The following is a 17,183-nucleotide window of genomic DNA, read 5'->3' on the forward strand; positions in this document are numbered from 1 at the left end:
TTACTGGATTAAGGATTTTTGATAGGAAGGCTGTGGGTTGCCAGGGGCCTCTGTGCTTTTAGGTATTTCTAAGGCTACGCCCTTGTTCACACTGACGAAAAGATGGAATGGCTGCTTACAGAGGGTAAAGCTAGGACAGGGGCAGTTACTCATAGATATTTTAACCTTTCCACCTATTGGATTTCTGGTAATTGCCAAATGGTGGGGTTTGGCCCATCTTGCGTGCACTTTTTGTATAGAAGCCTATCCATAGACGACAGTACCCGACTAATCCTAAAATTTTCTAAGTTCTTATTTAGTCTCCGGCAGAGGCAAGGATATAATGACTTCAATCCGTTCAAGCTCAATTTTCTGTTTACCTTTGCTAATTAAATGACTTGTTCCAATATTTGACTAAATACATTTGGAGACTCTGTAAACCCTTGGGGTAAGACTGTCTATCAGTATTGCTATTTTTGACTGGAGTGAGGGTCTTCTTACCCAAAGGCAAATAGGTCGCGGCTGTCCTCTGCTAACAGACAAGCCCAGAAGGCATCTTTTAAATCTATTACTGTAAACCATTGGTGACTATATGGGACCCTACTGTTAATAGTATAAGCATTGGGAACAACAGGGTGGGTAGTTTGGACTATTTGATTAATAGCTCTAAGATCTTGTATTAACCGGTATGACCCGTCTGGCTTCTTTACAAGCCGTATTGGAGTGTTATAGGGAGACATACAGGGTTTAAGAAGCCCATCACGGAGAAGACCTTCAATTATCAATTATAGGTTTTAAATTTATCCTGGCTTGTAAAGGAATAGGGTACATTGCTTTCTCTTTACTACTTCCCCAGAGGTTTTTAATTTAACACGAATCTGAGGAATCTGTAACTTTTCTCAATTCCCATCTTTTGACCGTGTCTCAGGATGAATGTGATCTTCATCTGCGGTGGTGACCAAGTTTAGGGAGGGAAGGAATTTTCCATGATTGATTTGGAGGCCTAAGCCTAATTCTAGCATCAAATCTCTTCGTAATAGATTTGTCTCTGCTTCCGGAATTAACAGAAATTTAATATTAGCTGATTTTCTTTTATATATGACTTTTATTCTTCTTCCTATATGAAACTTTCTCTTTTGAGGGTGACCTATTTTTAATTTGAAGCATTTGTTTTGTCCTCTTTCTGTCCCTCTCTCTTTGCCTCTTTCTCTCTCTGCTTCTCTCTCTCTTTTCAACTCTATTCTACTCTTTCTCTCACTCTCTGATTCTCTGATTCCCTCTTTGCCTCTCTTTCTCTCTGCCTCTCTCTCCCTTTGACTCTGTCTCTCTCTTTCTTTCTCTCTCAGATCTTTTTTTCTTCTACCTTTGAGTCTCCTGGCTTTACTTTCATACCCTTTATATTGCCTGAAGAGGGGGGGTCTAGGTTCTTTATAGGTTCTGGGCCCCTGGGTACTTTGTTGCATGGTGGGCAGAATTTTTGCCTTCTGCTTTTGTTTTTCTTCATCTCTTTATTTTTGAGACGGAGTTTCACTCTTGTTGCCCAGGCTGGGGTGCAATGGCATGATCTCGGCTCCCCGCAACCTCCACCTCCCAGGTTCAAGCGATTCTCCTGCCTCAGCGTCCCAAGTAGCTGGGATTATAGGCATGTGCCACCACGCCCGGCTAATTTTGTATTTTTAGTAGGGACGGGGTTTCTCCATGGTGGTCAGGCTGGTCTCGAACCCCTGACCTCAGGTGATCCACCCACCTTGGCCTCCCAAAGTGCTGGGATTACAGCGCCCAGCCTCTTCATCTCTTCTTACATATACTTTTTGGGCTTCTCTTAGAAACTCTTCTATAGGTTTATCTTTCTAGTTCTCTTTCTTTGGTAATTTCTTGTTAATATCTGGCTGTTAGTGACAAAATGAAGTTTTAACATTTTCTATGGAAGACGATCCTCGAGACCTAGACCAGTACATTTTCTCATTTTTTCCTTTAATTTGTCTAAAAATTCTATAGGCCCTTCATCTTTCGCTTGCTGTATATCAAATGTTCAGGTAAGATTCTGGGTTCGGGGTACAGATTAGACCCAGGTACAGATTCTGGGTTTGGGGTACAGGGACAAATCTATTAGGAAGAGATTTGATGCTAGAATTAGGCTTAGGCCTCCAAATAAATCATGGAAAATTCCTCCCCTCCCTAAACTTGCTCACCACTGCAGACGAAGAAAACATTCATCCCGATACATGGTCAAAAGACGGGAATCAATTCTCTAAGGTCCTGCATATTTTCTTGGTGGGCTGTGTTGTTACTGTCCCACCGGGGGTCTTCGGTGGGAAATTTTTGATCTGTTGTAGGAATGTTTTGGCCAGGAGGGTGTTCACGGTTCCTAGGCTCCCATAATGGCTCTATGGATCATGGCTCTTTCCTCTGAGAGGAGGGGAAAGGGAAATTCTGAATATCCTTTTTACATTGCTCTGTCTCGCGTTGAAGTCCTTTTAGGGAAAGGTACTTACGCCGGTAGTGAGTGGGCTCTTGGGACAATTCCCAAGAGGCAGGGTTATAAGGAGGGGGACAACAGGGATAGGAGAAGGGTCTGGGACAGCAGCTGATTTTTCCTGTTTTTGGTCCTTTCGTTATCCTAATATTTTAACGTTAGGCCCAGGGGATTATTAGGTGGAATATTATTGTTGCTAGCTTTATCCTTTTTATCCCTTACATTACTTGGCTTATTTCCCATCTTGATGGTTTTGGGGTGAGGCTCAATCTCCCTTTACTGGAAATTTCTCACGTTTTAGGGTGAGGCTCAATTTCCCTTACTGGAAATTGCTCACCAAAACTTTGGGAGTGAGGTTCAATTTCCCCTACTGGAAATGTCTTGCCACTTCTTCTTACACTTTCAATCTCCAAGATACCCTGACCAAGGAATACTTCAGCACCCCTGAGGCTTTTCATGCCTTGGTATGTCCCAACCACCAAGGAAATACTTTGCCGCTTTTGCAACGTTTCTTACCTTGGTCTGTGCACAGAGTTACCTAGTTGCCGTGGTATGTGAGGATCCTTTCCCCAAGGTTGCCAGTCGATTTCTTTCCATGTTGCTGAGAGTCTGGGTTTATTCTTCATACCAGGTGGGTCTCAATTCCTTACCCGAGGCTGCTGCAACAAGGCAGTGGGGCACTTCTCCTGAAGGGAGCGGTCTAGACCCGCCTCAGATGCAGAATGGGAATCTCGGGCAAGCCCCCAAATTGTTTTTTTTCTGAGACGGAGTCTCGCTCTTTCACCCAGGCTGGAGTGCAGTGACACTATCTTGGCTTACTGCAAGCTCCGCATCCCGGGTTCAGGCCATTCTCCTGCCTCAGCCTCCCGAGTAGCTGGGACTACAGGCGCCTGCCACCACGCCCGGATAATTTTTTGTATTTTTAGTAGAGACGGGGTTTCACTGTGTTAGCCAGGATGGTCTCGATCTCCTGACCTTGTGATCCATCCACCTTGGCCTCCCAAAGTGCTGGGATTACAAGTGTGAGCCACAGCACCTGGCCCCAAATTGTTATAAATAAATTTTCGGTGCCACAAAAGAAATAGCACTCGAATATAAGTTTAATTTTCTCAGCAAGGCAATTTTACTTCTATAGAAGGGTGCAACTCATGGGTGGAGCAATGGTGAGAGCACACCTGAACAAGGGAGGGGGAAGGGGTTTTTATTCCTGACTCAGGTAGCCCCTACTGCTGTATCATTCCCCTATTGGCTATGGTTGGACCACACAGTCTAAGCTAATTCTGATTAGCTATTTTAAAGAGAGCAGGGGTATGAGCCATAGTGGTGGGGTGAGTAGTTTGGCAGGAAGGGCAGTTACAGAACAGGTGACTCAGGATGACTCAAGTCAGAGCAGGTGACCAGGGTGACTCAGGACAGAGCAGGTGACCAGGAGAACAGATGTGAACTACTGATTAGAACTGGTGGAAAAGGTTGTTTACTGCAACTAGGGGTGAGGAGAACGAGGAAGTTAAGCTTTAAAATGGAGAACAAAGAACTGAACATACTGACATACTGATTCTTTGAAGAGAAATGTAGAACTCATGGTATTCAACAAGAACAAGGATCTCTCATGGGGCCAGACTTGTTCCTATGCATGAGAGCTGGTGGAGAAGGCCACACAAACTGTTCCCTTTGTGTCTATTGTGAAGCCTGGAGTCACCATCGGTCAACCAGGCAGGCTGTTGGGGAGGAAGGATGGATGTGGTTGGGACCAAGTACAAACTGGAACCCGTGTCACCAATCCCACCTTGAAGCCATGGGAATAATGGGCTGTGGGAAAAACATGCAGCAGCACCCATACGTGCCCTGTACTTGGACAGGCTAGAGGTGGCTTTGATGGCAACTGCAGGTCCATCAACTCGCAGATGAGCAACAATGCACACCAGCTGCCTCGTTCTGATGTCCTGCACTGCCCTTCAATTATCAATTATAGGTTTTAAATTTATCCTGGCTTGTAAAGGAATAGGGTACCTTGCTTTCTCTTTACTACTTCCCCAGGGGTTTTTAATTTAACATGAACCTAAGACGTGATGCCATTTCACTTCTGCTCTCCAAATCTCAGCAAATGTCTGGTGATCAATGCTAACCTTGAACCAGCCAGGGAAGGAAATCCTGGGCAGGTAGTTCTAGCTTAGCTATGGGGACACAGTCCAGAACCACCACACTTACCTTGTGTATACCTCTCACTGAAGATTAGAAATACCAGAGGTTTGCTTCCCCAATTCACCTTGCAACTTGAACATAATGCCCTAGGATAAGCCAATCAGATGCTGGGATTTCAATCTGGAGCCACAAGGCAGCAAAGAGTGTGAATTCTAACTGTTCCTTCAGTCTAGTTCCCATAGACAGCAGAGCATGGTGTACACGGCATGAATCAGAACCATGTAGCTGGTTTTGAATCCTGGCTGTAATTATTCCCTGGGCCTCTGTGACCTTGCACAAGTCTCCTAAGCTCTCTGGGCCTGTCTCTCCATCTTTAAAGTGGGCATAAAATGTCTAAGGTATCATTATGAAGAACGTGAATTGCATAAACTGTATCAGGTTTCAAACTTCATTGGGTTGTTGCAAAGTATTTTTTTCCTTGAGTCTCAAGGATTCCTAGTGATTCCTTGGGCCACTCCATAGCCTTTTCTCAATGTATTCAATTTTCAGTCATCAGTCAGTTTGATTCTGTTACCTAATGAAGGTATAAAGGTTTCCCACTGGAAGTATAGGAAGCATTTCTTGTGGTGGGGTCAGGGTGTGGGTTCTCAGTACTGTGTGACTGTGTTACTGGCAGGACTTTCGTCCTTAGGCTGGCTGGCTCCTTCCTGGTGTCACTGCTGTGTTAACAGTTGAGGATCTGCCTATAATCCATGCACTTTAGGAGGCTGAGGTGGAAGGATCCCTTGAGCTAGAGACCAGGCTGGGCAACATAGTAAGACCTCATCGATACTAAAATTCAAAAAAATTAGCCATGCATGGTGGTGCACACCTGTAGTCCCAGCTACTTGAGAGGCTAAGGTGGGAGGATCACTTGAGCCCAAGAAGTCGAGGCTGCAGGGGCACTGATGGTGGTGCCACTGCACTCTGGCCTGGGTAACAGAGATCCTATCTCAAAAACAAATTAACAAACAAAACTATTGATCTTGCCCCTGCCTCACCAAAAGGCAAAACAGTAACGCTTTTTTTTTTTTTTTTTTTGAGACAGAGTCTTGCTCTGTCGCCCAGGCTGGAGTGCAGTGGCGCGATCTCAGCTCACTGCAAGCTCCACCTCCCGGGCTCACACCATTCTCCTGCCTCAGCCTCCCGAGTAGCTGGGACTATAGGGGCCTGCCACCATGCCCAGCTAACTTTTTGTATTTTTAGTACAGATGGGGTTTCACCATGTTGGCCAGGATGGTCTCCATCTCCTGACCTCGTGATCCACCTGCCTCGGCCTCCTGAAGTGCTGGGATTACAGGCGTGAGCCACCGTGCCTGGCTACAGTAGTGCTTTCTGAGGTACCACCTCTTAAGAGGTTTGCTGTCAGCCCTTCTCCCTCTTCCTGTGATCATAAAGGCTCATTTGCTAGAGACTTGAGCATCGATCATCGTTCCAGATGGCCCACTGGTTGCAGATGCAGGTTCACCTGGTAATGGGTACCAAAATCTTGTTTATATGCTGCGTCTTTGGGCTTCACAGTGAGTGAATGTCTAGTCCCTGGCAATCCCAGGGTGAGTTCCTGGCTCTGAGCAGGAAATGGAACTCACAGGGCAGTTCCTCTCATGAATCAGTCATTTTCTTAAAAATAAAGACATAGAAGACTGCAGAAAATAACAGCTTTATTACTGCATATGTGAGAGCATTTACAAAATGCCAAGGAAAACCATTCCGTTTTGAGCCTCTGGAGCCTGAACTCTCACCATGTACCAGGAAAGAATGCCCCTCTTTCGAACTTTCAAACAGTTGGGATTATTTTTGTTTCTTATCATCCTACTTATTTTCTCAAGTTTGCCTCCATTGGGCCCTGTTCAGTTTCTTGGGCTGCTTGTACTAGTCACAGCTCCACTTCCATCTCTTCTCAGGAAGAGGTGGGCACAAGACACACCTGAGCCCCTTAGTATTGTGATGGCAGCCAGGAAATGATCAAAGGGTAGCATTTAGGAAATCAGCAAACTAAAGCCTCAAATCTAAGGTGGACAAATCCATTCTTAACTCAAAACAGGTTGGGTAATGCTTTCATAAGATACTATTATGTTTTTGTGTACACAGCACACAAATTTTATTATGTCTAGAAACAGATTCAGGAAAGACCTCTCGGCTGTTTCCCCAAATGATTGACAAAGTGCAAAACAAAACAAAAAAGAAGAGGGGCACAAATGAATAGCCCACTTAGAAGCTGAATAGAATGGGAAGCCGTTTCTTTTCATAAAATCTTTTAATTTTTGGCCAGGCATGGTGGCTTACGCCTATAATCCCAGCACTTTGGGAGGCCGAGGCAGGTGGATCCCCTGAGGTCAGGAGTTAAGAGACCAGCCTGACCAACAAGGTGAAACCTCATCTCTACTAAAAATAAATTAGCCGGGCGTGTTAGCAAGCGACTATAGTCCCAGCTACTTGGGAGGCTGACACAGAATTGCTTGAACCGGGGAGATGGAGGTTGCAGTGAGCTGATATTGTGCCACTGTACTCCAGCCTGGGCAACAGAGCAATATTCCATCTCAAAAAAAAAATTTTTTTTTAATTTTTATAATTAACTTTTATCATGCAGCCCAACATGTCATCTTTTCATAAAATCTTGGTAGGGGTGCACTCCAGGGATGATCTGGCTCTCAGTCAAGGGCTGATTTTCCTGTAGCTATGCTGACCACAGCAGGTCACTAAAAGCTGATTGTTAATGGAGGAAACAGTGGCTGCTTGTATCCTAGGTCTTCTGATAGAAGCAGCAGTTCCACAGTCACCAAAGGTATTGTTCACAACGCACCTCAACAACATAGGCCCACGATAGCGTATGTTTTAGAACTTATCCATTGGAAGGACGTATTTAATACAAACCAGAAATTCATCAAATGACTGGCCACTTACAACATACAGAAGAGGACTGTCCCAATGGAAAGGGCTCACAATCTGAGCTGGCCTTTTACAACGGCAAATAGTATTACAGTAACATTGTAAACAAACAAATATGGAAAAAAAAAGTAGTATATCATTATTAAAGACCTCTCTTTTAGGTAAGATTTTCAGAAAACCCAGGGATAGATTTTATATCACAGAATGGTCCATATCGTCCAAAAATATCTTTTGATTGGACAGTAAAATAGTATCTGTTGGAAGCTAAAAACTGAGATAAAGTACAGGCCATGGGGAGTGGTAAAGCTTTAATTTCTCCAATCTTCTTCCAAATCAATTTATTATTAGAGTTCTCATGACACAGGAAGAGGTGGTAGCTTTCTACAGGAGCGCACTTGGGATTGATTTTGGTTATATTCCAAGTCAGGGCAATGCCATTGGGTCTGAAAACCCGTTTCACTTTGAGCTCAGGCTTCTGGGGAGGAAGTGTGTCTCGGGTTTTGTCTACTAATTCAGGTAGTGGTCCTGGTGGTTCTGGGAGAGGTGGCAGGTGCTCAAAGGACTCAGGAACCTAAAAACACAATTGTAAGAAAATATAGCTTTTAAAGTGGTCAACTGCAGTTTTAGAAATACATATTTCTCATTCTTCAATCCATTTATCAAAATAATAAAAGGATATTCCAGTAATATGTGAGGCTGGATCCAGTCCTTTAAGCATAATCCTCTTTTGGATTTAAGATTTCTACACCCTGGAATATCAATAATCCAGAATAGGTTGGGTGCCAGACATGTGGGATAAATATTCCATCTCATTTCCAAATTGCGTTCTCAAACACTATAGTAATTTACATGAAGTGTCAGCGTGGCTGGGTGCGTTGCCTCACCTGAGGCCAGGAGTTTGAGACCAGCCTGGCCAACATGGCAAAACCCTGTCTCTGCTAAAAATACAAAAATTGGCTGTGCGAGGTGGTGCATTCCTGTAATCCCAGCTACTCGGGAGGCTGAGGCAGGGGACTATGTGAACCCAGGAGGTGGAGGTTGCAGTGAGCGGAGATCACGCCACCGCACTATAGCCTGGGCGACAGGGCTAGATTCGGTCTCAAAAAAAATAAAAAATAAAAAATAAATAAAAAGTGTCAGTGTTTGAGAACACCCTTTTCCTCCCATCCTCATCAACAATGGCTATTGCTTCTTTTCCAATTTGTTCAACAAAAAAAGTATTTGTTTTAATTTCTGTAGCTTCTGTAAAACTCAACTGAATAATTTTAATTGTATAAATAAGTAGATTAACAACAGCACATTAAACTGTTTTCTAAGCTGAAACGTGACCCAAATGTTTCTTCAAGAGTAACGTAGGTACTTCCCACTCAATTTGGAATAAATATCCCTTACAGAGCACTTTGAATCAGTACCTGGGCTGCACTTTGTGCCAATGGGGTTGTTTCTTTTGAGTTTGAAACAGCTTTCGAATGTGACTCCAGGTGGGATACTGGACTTTCTGTGAACAACACAAGGTTTAAGAAGTAAATGTTATCTGCAGTAATCAATTCCATAGCCTTTAAGCTATAGTTTACATCTTTGGTGGTAATTAAATGTGAATTAAAATTATAAAACTGTGAATTATGAAGACACACTTTTAATTAAAGTTCAAGATACAGAGGTACCAAATATAGAAAATTTTTAAGGTGACAAAAATTCCCCTTAAGGTAAACACTTTAGACATTGTGTAACTGGGAACTAGATACGTTTACACATGGGACAAAGATCTCTGATCAATGATCTTAGAAGCAAATTTTCTTGTTAGGCCAACAAAGATGTCCACAAACACAGAGCCATTTATAATCTATACCCAAGTTTTTGGAATTCAAACTAAAAATCATGTGGGTTGGGGTTAAAGAAATCTCAACTAATGAGGTCTGTCCTCGTCTGGAAGGAATTAGGTATAAAATGTGGAGTGGGGAAAAGAAGAGGGGAAGGAGGAGAAACAGAAAGGAAAATAGATGGTGAGAAGAAGAAAGGAGGCGAATAGGAAAAATGTGGGTGGGTGGGAGGGAAAGAAGGTACAAGTAGGCAAAAGAATGGATTGAAAACAACTGGGGAGGCTGCGCATAGTGGGTCACATCTGTCATCCCAGCACTTTAGGACGCAGATGACTTGAGGTCAGGAGTTCCAGATCAGCCTGGGCAACATGGTGAAATCCCGTCTCTACTAAAAATAAAAATTAGCCGGGTGTGGTGGCACATGCCTGTAGTCCCAGCTACTCGGGAGGCTGAGACAGAGAATTGCTTAAACCCAGGAGGTTTAAGACAGAGAATTTGAGACAGAGAACTGCTTAAACGCTGGAGGAGTGAGCCAAGATCAAGCCACTGCATTCTATCCTGGGTGGCAGAGGACAGAGTTAGACTATCTCAAAAAAAAAAAAAGTATTTCCAGTTCTAAATCACTGAGAAATCACCAGACTGTTTTCCACAATGGTGGAACTAATTTACATTCCTACCAACAGTGTAAACGCATTCCTATTTCTCCACATCCTCGCCAGCATCTGTTGTTTTCTGACTTTAATAATCGCCATTCTGACAGGCATGAGATGGTATCTCATTGTGGTTTTGATTTGCATTTCTCTGATATCAGTGATGTTGAGCTTTTTTTCATGTTTGTTGGCCAAATGTACGTCTTCTTTTGAGAAATGTCTGCTCATGTCCTTTGCCCACTTTTTAATGGGGTTGCTTTTTCTTGTAAATTTGCTTAAGTTCCTTGTAGATTCTGGGTATTAGACCTTTGTCAGATAGACAGATTGCAAAAATTTTCTCCCATTCTGTAGGTTGTCTGTTCGCTGATGATAGTTTCTTCCGCTGTACAGAGGCTCTTTAATTAGATCCCATTTGTCGATTTTTGCTTTTGTTGCAATTGCTTCTGGCGATTTCATCATAAAATTGTCATTTGGCCTAGCAGTCTCATTACTGGGTATATACCCAAAGGAATATTAATCATTCTATTATAAAGATACATGCATGTATATGTTAACTTCAGCACTATTCACAATAGCAAAGACATGGAATCAACCCAAAAGCCCATCAATGATAGACTAGATAAAGAAAATGTGGTACATATACACATGGAATACTATGCAGCCATAAAAAGGAATGAGATCCTGTCCTTCGCAGGGACATGGATGGAGCTAGAAGCCATTATCCTCAGCAAAGTAACGCAGGAACAGAAAACTAAACACCACATGTTCTCACTTATAAGTGGGAGCTAAACAATGAGAACACATGGACATAGGGAGGGGAACAACACACACTGGGCCTGTTGGGGGAGGGCAGGGGGTAGAGAGAACATCAGGAAAGATAGTTAATGCATGCCAGGCTTAATACCTAGGTGATGGGTTGACAGGTGCAGCAAACCACCATGGCACACATTTACCTATGTAACAAACCTGCACATCCTGCACATGTACCCCAGAACATAAAGTTAAAAAAAAAAAAACACAATTGGGAGAGTAAATAAAGGGATGGTTAAGAAAAGGGGGTTTATATTGGAAAGTATGAAAGTTGGGTAGCTAAAAATCCTACAATTAAGCAGTAAAAACCATTTTAGATCCTTTATATCCTGTGATGTAACTAATATATTTTATGAATCCTCCAAATGAAATTTCTTTTACTTATATTTTTCTTTTGACAAAGATGAACAAGATTCTGTATTGTGTTTCAGAGTTAGTCACCTTATTTATGGGTATTTTTACAAAAACCTTCCTAGAAGAAGTAATGAGTTTATTATTTTAGAAAGTCTGTTCAGCTCTTTTGTACTAGTTTTAAGAGACAGATTTGTAAAATTATAATCTACAGGTTAAGAACTAATACAAATAACCTTTAAATTTTTAGCCAACAGCTGAATATTTAAAATATCCTAGCAAATATAATTTCTTGTAAATAATATTCCTTCTTTCAAGGCAGTAAGTCAACAGGCCCTTGGTAAATTAAAACAGACTACAACAGAAGCTTAACTTTATGATAACAAGAGACAAAACAGGACTTTCATTCCAACCCAAGTAATGTTTATTTCCTTTTTAAAGTACATCTCTTGTAATCACAGTTGAGACTTGTATTGTTCTCCAGTCTAACAATGCTTTTCAATGGAGTGTTTGGACCATTTACATTTATTATCAGTGTGGTCAGGTTTAAATTGATCATTTTGCCTTCTGTTCTCTATTAGTCTTGTTTGTTCTTTCTCTGCTTTTTTTTTTTTTTTTTTGTGCTGGAGTTTTGCTCTGTTGCCTATTTTTTTTTTTAGTGGCGTGATCTTGGCTCACTGCAAGCTCCACTTCCCGGGTTCGCGCCATTCTCCTGCCTCAGCCTCCTGAGTAGCTGGGACTACAGGTGCCCGCCACCATGCCTGGCTAATTTTTTTTGTATTTTTAGTAGAGATGGGGTTTCACCATGTTAGCCAGGATGGTCTTGATCTCCTGACCTCATGATCCGCCCGTCTTGGCCTCCCAAAGTGCTGGGATTACAGCCATGAGCCACCGTGCCCAGCAAATTTGGGTATTTTAAAAATTCCATTTTCTCTCTACTAGTTGGTTTCTTAGCTTTACTTCTATTTAAAAGAAAAAACTGTTGCTCTAGGCATTACTATATATATCTTTAACTTACCATAGTCTAGCTTCAAATAACATGACACGACTCCATTTAAGAGCCTTATTCCAATCCCATGACTATCTTTTGCACTACTGTTTTCACCTACTGACTTCTATATACATTCTACAATATAGTTTTTGACTTCTATATACATTCTACAATATAGTTTTATTCCTTTGTGTAGATCTACTTTCCATCTGGTATCTTTTACTATCACTTGAAGAACTTCCTTTATTTCTGATTGCAAAGGTCTGCTGGCAACAAATTTTGTTGATCTGAAAAATTTTAATTTTGCTTTATTTATTCTTATTTTTGTAGAGATAGGGTTTTGCTATGTTGCCTAGGCTGGTCTCAAACTCCTGGCCTCAAGCCATCCTCCTGCCCTGACCTCCCAAAGTTGCTTTCATTTTTGAAAGACATATTTTCTAGATAAAGAATTACAGGTTGACAGTTATTTTCCCCCAGCCTTTTAATGAAGTCATTCAACTGTCTTTTGGCTGGCATTGTTCTAGTCTAGAAACCTGTGAATTCTTTGTTCTTTCACCTACATTGTATCTTCATTTTTCTCCTTATCACTGGATTTCAGGAACTTGACTATGATATGTCTTGGTGTGACTTCTTTCGCATTTATCTTGGAATTTATTAAACATCTTGGATATGTGGCTTTATACTTTTCATTAAATTTGAATGAGACCTTATAACTGATCCCCAGCCCCATGATTGTATTTCACTTCTTTTTCCTTAAATCTGTGAAAGACGACAGACACTGTTGTCACTCTCCCTCTACATTTTCATGTTATATCCCAGTTTCTGTCTCTCTGTGCGTCCTCTCAGCTGCTATTGTTGTGGTTAGGGAAAAAAGTATGTACCAGAGGAAGAAAATAAATGTGTAAAAGTCCCCAACAAGCCAGATGTCTTTCAATGGGTTTATGAACAAAGAAATTATGATGAATCCACACCACGGGCTACTCTTGGCAATAAAGAAGAACACACTACTGATACACAACAATGTGGATGACCCTCAGAATTATGCTGAGTGGAAGAAGTCAATCTCAGAAGGACACATATTACATTATCAAATTTATATAAATTTGTGAAATAACAATTATAGTACAGAACAGATTGGTGGCTGCCAGGGATTGGGGCAGAAATATGGTATGAGTACAAAGGGGTAGCATGAAGGAGCCTTGTGGCAACAGGCTCTGTACTTTCACTGTGATGGCAGTTACATGAATCTGCATATGAGCTAAAACTGCATAGAGATATAAACATAGGCACACTAACATATTAAAACAAACTTCACAAGTAGACCTAGCGCATTGTGAGTTGTTACCCTTCCCTCCTTTTTACAAAAGAAAGATCTAAAAAATCCTTTTACCTGTATTGCAGTTGGATAGGCCTTCTTTTGTCAAATCAATTATAGAATCAGGTTTCTTCTGTACAGCCTAAAAAAATTGTAAAAAAAAAAAAAAATAAAGCTTTGCCTCAATAGCTGAAAATGTTTTTAAAAATTTAAAAACATTTGGTAATTTTAAATCACCATTCAGAAACTAGATGGAACATTCTCTAAGTCTCTTGTGGTTTAACTCTACTATTAAAAAGCTCTTATAAAATACTAAATGGTTTGTGAGAATATGACTAAGGAGAATGTAAACGAATTTGGTAAATGAATATCGTTATGAATTATACTTATCATTAGCTGTCTGCTTTTCAGTGTGTAAGCTGGACTAAAACTAAATCATCCAACGTGCAGCAAACACTAAAGTTCCTTGAACCAACATATTTAAATGAAGAATATTCAGAGTCAATATTTATTACTCACCATAACTTCAGCATTGGGAGAATTGCTAGAACTTCCTGATGTAATTTTTCTGGTATCTGAAAGAAATTAGACATTTGACAAATTTATTACACAGTATTTATGGGCTTTGTGAAATATGAATGCTAGAACAAAATAATAGGGATGCTCATTAGCTGTTAATTACATAGTGATAAAAAGTAACTCAACTGACTTTACCTATTCCAAAGACTGAATGAAATTTTTTTAAAAAAATGTAATTTTGGGTCAAACCATTTTTTCTTTCTGTAACTTTGCAACTATGTTAGTAACTCTTTTTTTGAAAATCTACCTAGAAATTCCCATGAGAAAATACACTTGGAAATGCACACACTTTTAATTCACAGTATCTTTAGACTACAACTGCCTGACATGTCTGAGAAGCACTCTTCCTGGAACCAGTAGGAACCCTAAGATAAATGATTAACATCCTTTGTAATTCTCTGATTCACAATCTTAGCCCAAACTGTGGGGACAATTAAGTAGCTATAAGTGGAGGCAAAGTTAAAATTAAGATGCAAATACTCTTAACATAGTAGAAAATGAAAATGGGGAATTTTGAATAAGAAATTATGAGCCAAACAAGATGGCTATTTTTGAGAGACAGAGAAAAGTTATCATTGGAAATGTAAGGTTAAATTTTTTTTTTTTTTTTTTTTTTTTTTTTGAGACAGAGTCTTGCTCTGTTGCCCAGGCTGGAGTGCAGTAGCACGATCTCAGCTCACTGCAGTCTCTGCCTCCCAGGTTCAAGCAATTCTCCTGTCTCAGCCTCCCGAGTAGCTGGGATTACAGGCACCTGCCAACATGCCTGGCTAATTTTTGTATTTTTAATACAGATGGGGTTTCACTTTGTTGGCCAGGCTGGTCTTGAACTCCTGACCTCAGGTGATCTGCCTGCCTCGGCCTCCCAAAGTGCTGGGATTACAGGCGTGAGCTACCACACCCAGACTGACTAGACAAATTTTAAATCTTAAGTAGACTATAAGATAATAGATAAAAAATAAAGAGACAAAAAACAAACCATCACTACCATCAGAAAACGGCCAGGGCCAACGATTAAAAATAAGTAAGTAGTTTTACAACTTATAAAGTCATTAAACACATAAAAGAAACAAAAGACCCTAAACTGATAAAATACAAGGTTAAAATGAAATCTCAATTACATTAAGGAATCATTTATTTAGGTAATATTAACCATGATATAAATTAGAACATTTGAGAGTACATTAAAATTTTTCATTTTATTAAAAGATATTATTCAATTTTTCACTTTAAAGCAAACATTGATTTAAGGCCTTCTAACTTGATAGAGCATATTCTAATCAGCTATAAGATACCTGTTGGATTTGATGTAATTGGAGTTGTCAAATTAGGACTTTCCACAGAAATCAACATAACATCATCATTGTTACTAAAATGATAAAAAGAAATTAAAAACAAAAACTAAACATGCATTATCAGGCTTAAACATGCAATTAGTGGTTAGGAGTCCTCTAACAACATTTCATAATGTTTTAATTGAACAATCTTGGGGGGAAATAGAGATGATAAAACCAAATACCCAAAAAAACCCCATTTATTACCAGTTCAGTTATATGACCAAAGATTCATCAAAATCCAATAATTAGATCCCTACTACATTTTATGGGTCTTTCACAGTGACTCAAAATATATATAAATATACAATGGACATAAATGTATAAAACATACAAATTCATTTGAGCATATATACTCGCTTCTATAAAAATGAAACATCATGTAATGAAGGAAATGTATTAAGACCCATAAAGACACCTGGACCCCTAAAGGTAGAAAACTATAACAAAGAAAATTATTTTAAAAAGAACTGCTACTACTCTTTATTGTATCTCTCCAGTAGCAATATTTACCACAAATTTAATTGAGGCAATGATGATAAATGATGCTGATTATGGTTATAGAATATTTCAAGCCATTTTGACCCTGTTTTTTTATGAGTGACGCTTGTTTTTTGAGATGGAGTTTCGCTCTTGTCCCCCAGGCTGAAGTGCAATGGTGCAATCTTGGCTCACCAAAACCTCTGCCTCCCAGGTTCAAGCGATTCTCCTGCCTCACCCTCTTCAGTAGCTGGGATTACAAGCATATGCCACCATGCCCGGCTAATTTTTGTATTTTTAGTAGACAGTGTTTCACCATGTTGGTCAGGCTGGTCTTGAACTCCTGACCTCACGTGATCCGCCCACCTTGGCCTCCCAAAGTGCTGGGATTACAGGTGTGAGCCACTGCGCCCAGTCCAATTATACCATTTTCTTGCAGACATCTTATATTTTTACTGTTTGTCCTTAGGTGTATGATCCATTTTGAGTTAATTTTTGTTTATGGTATGAAGTAAGAGCTGAGGTTCACTTTTCCCTCTATTCCAGCAACATTTGTTGAAAAGAACATCTTTTCCTGTTAAACTACGTTGGTACCTTTGTTGTAAACCAATGAACTACATGTGCATTCTCTAGTGTGTCCATTGGTCAACATGCCTATCCCTATGCCTACACCACTGTCTTAATACTACACCTTTATAGTTAAGTCTTGAACAAAGATAGTGTAGTCTTCTTTCCCAACACTGTTTTCATCTTCTAAGTCTCTGCATTTTCATATATAAAATATATATTATATCTAATATACATATTAGATATAATATATATATAAATATTTGTCTACAATTTTTTTTTTTAAGAGACAGACTCTTGCTCTGTCTCCCAGGCTGGAGTGCAGTGGTGCAAATGTATCTTGCTGAAGCCTGAACCTCCTGGGCTCAAAGGATCCTCTCACCTTGGCCTCCTAAGTAGCTGGGACGACAGCATGTGTCACCAGGCCTGGCTAACTTTTAAAAAAAATTTTTTTAAAAATGTTTTTTATGTTGGCCAGGCTGGTCTTGAACTCCTGACCTCAAGTGATCCTCCTGCCCTGGCCTCCCAAGGTGCTGGGATTATAGGTGTAAGCCATCATGCCTGGCCTTAAGTTTTTAATCGGTTACTTTCTACAAAAATGGCTGAGACATTGATAGATAAACAATTTGGGGTGAAGTAACATCTTAATGAATTCAGGAAAGTTGCATATCTCACCACTTATTTAGGTCTCCTTTAATTTCTTCAGTAATACTTTGTAGTTTTAGATTAGGTGGTTTTGGTTTATCCCTAAATATATTATGTTC

General features: G+C 40.3%; 1 protein-coding gene across 12 annotated transcripts in view; it reads right to left on the reverse strand.

Annotated features, from left to right (window-relative positions):
• Positions 1-7,465: 7,465 nt before the first annotated feature.
• Positions 7,466-17,183, reverse strand: part of ATF7IP2 (activating transcription factor 7 interacting protein 2) — a 130,743-nt gene continuing 121,025 nt past the window's right edge. For all 12 annotated transcript variants that reach the window (XM_058433954.1, XM_058433953.1, XM_058433951.1 and 9 more), the window contains 5 exons: positions 15,334-15,407; positions 13,982-14,037; positions 13,538-13,604; positions 8,938-9,023; positions 7,466-8,096 (listed from right to left, as the gene is read on the reverse strand). In XM_058433954.1, coding sequence (XP_058289937.1) covers positions 7,683-8,096; positions 8,938-9,023; positions 13,538-13,604; positions 13,982-14,037; positions 15,334-15,407 — 697 coding nt within the window. In that variant the 3' untranslated portion in view covers positions 7,466-7,682. The remainder of the gene's footprint in view (positions 8,097-8,937; positions 9,024-13,537; positions 13,605-13,981; positions 14,038-15,333; positions 15,408-17,183) is intronic.

This window comes from Hylobates moloch, unplaced genomic scaffold, assembly GCF_009828535.3.
Source record: "Hylobates moloch isolate HMO894 unplaced genomic scaffold, HMol_V3 SCAFFOLD_23, whole genome shotgun sequence".
Lineage (NCBI taxonomy): Eukaryota > Metazoa > Chordata > Mammalia > Primates > Hylobatidae > Hylobates > Hylobates moloch.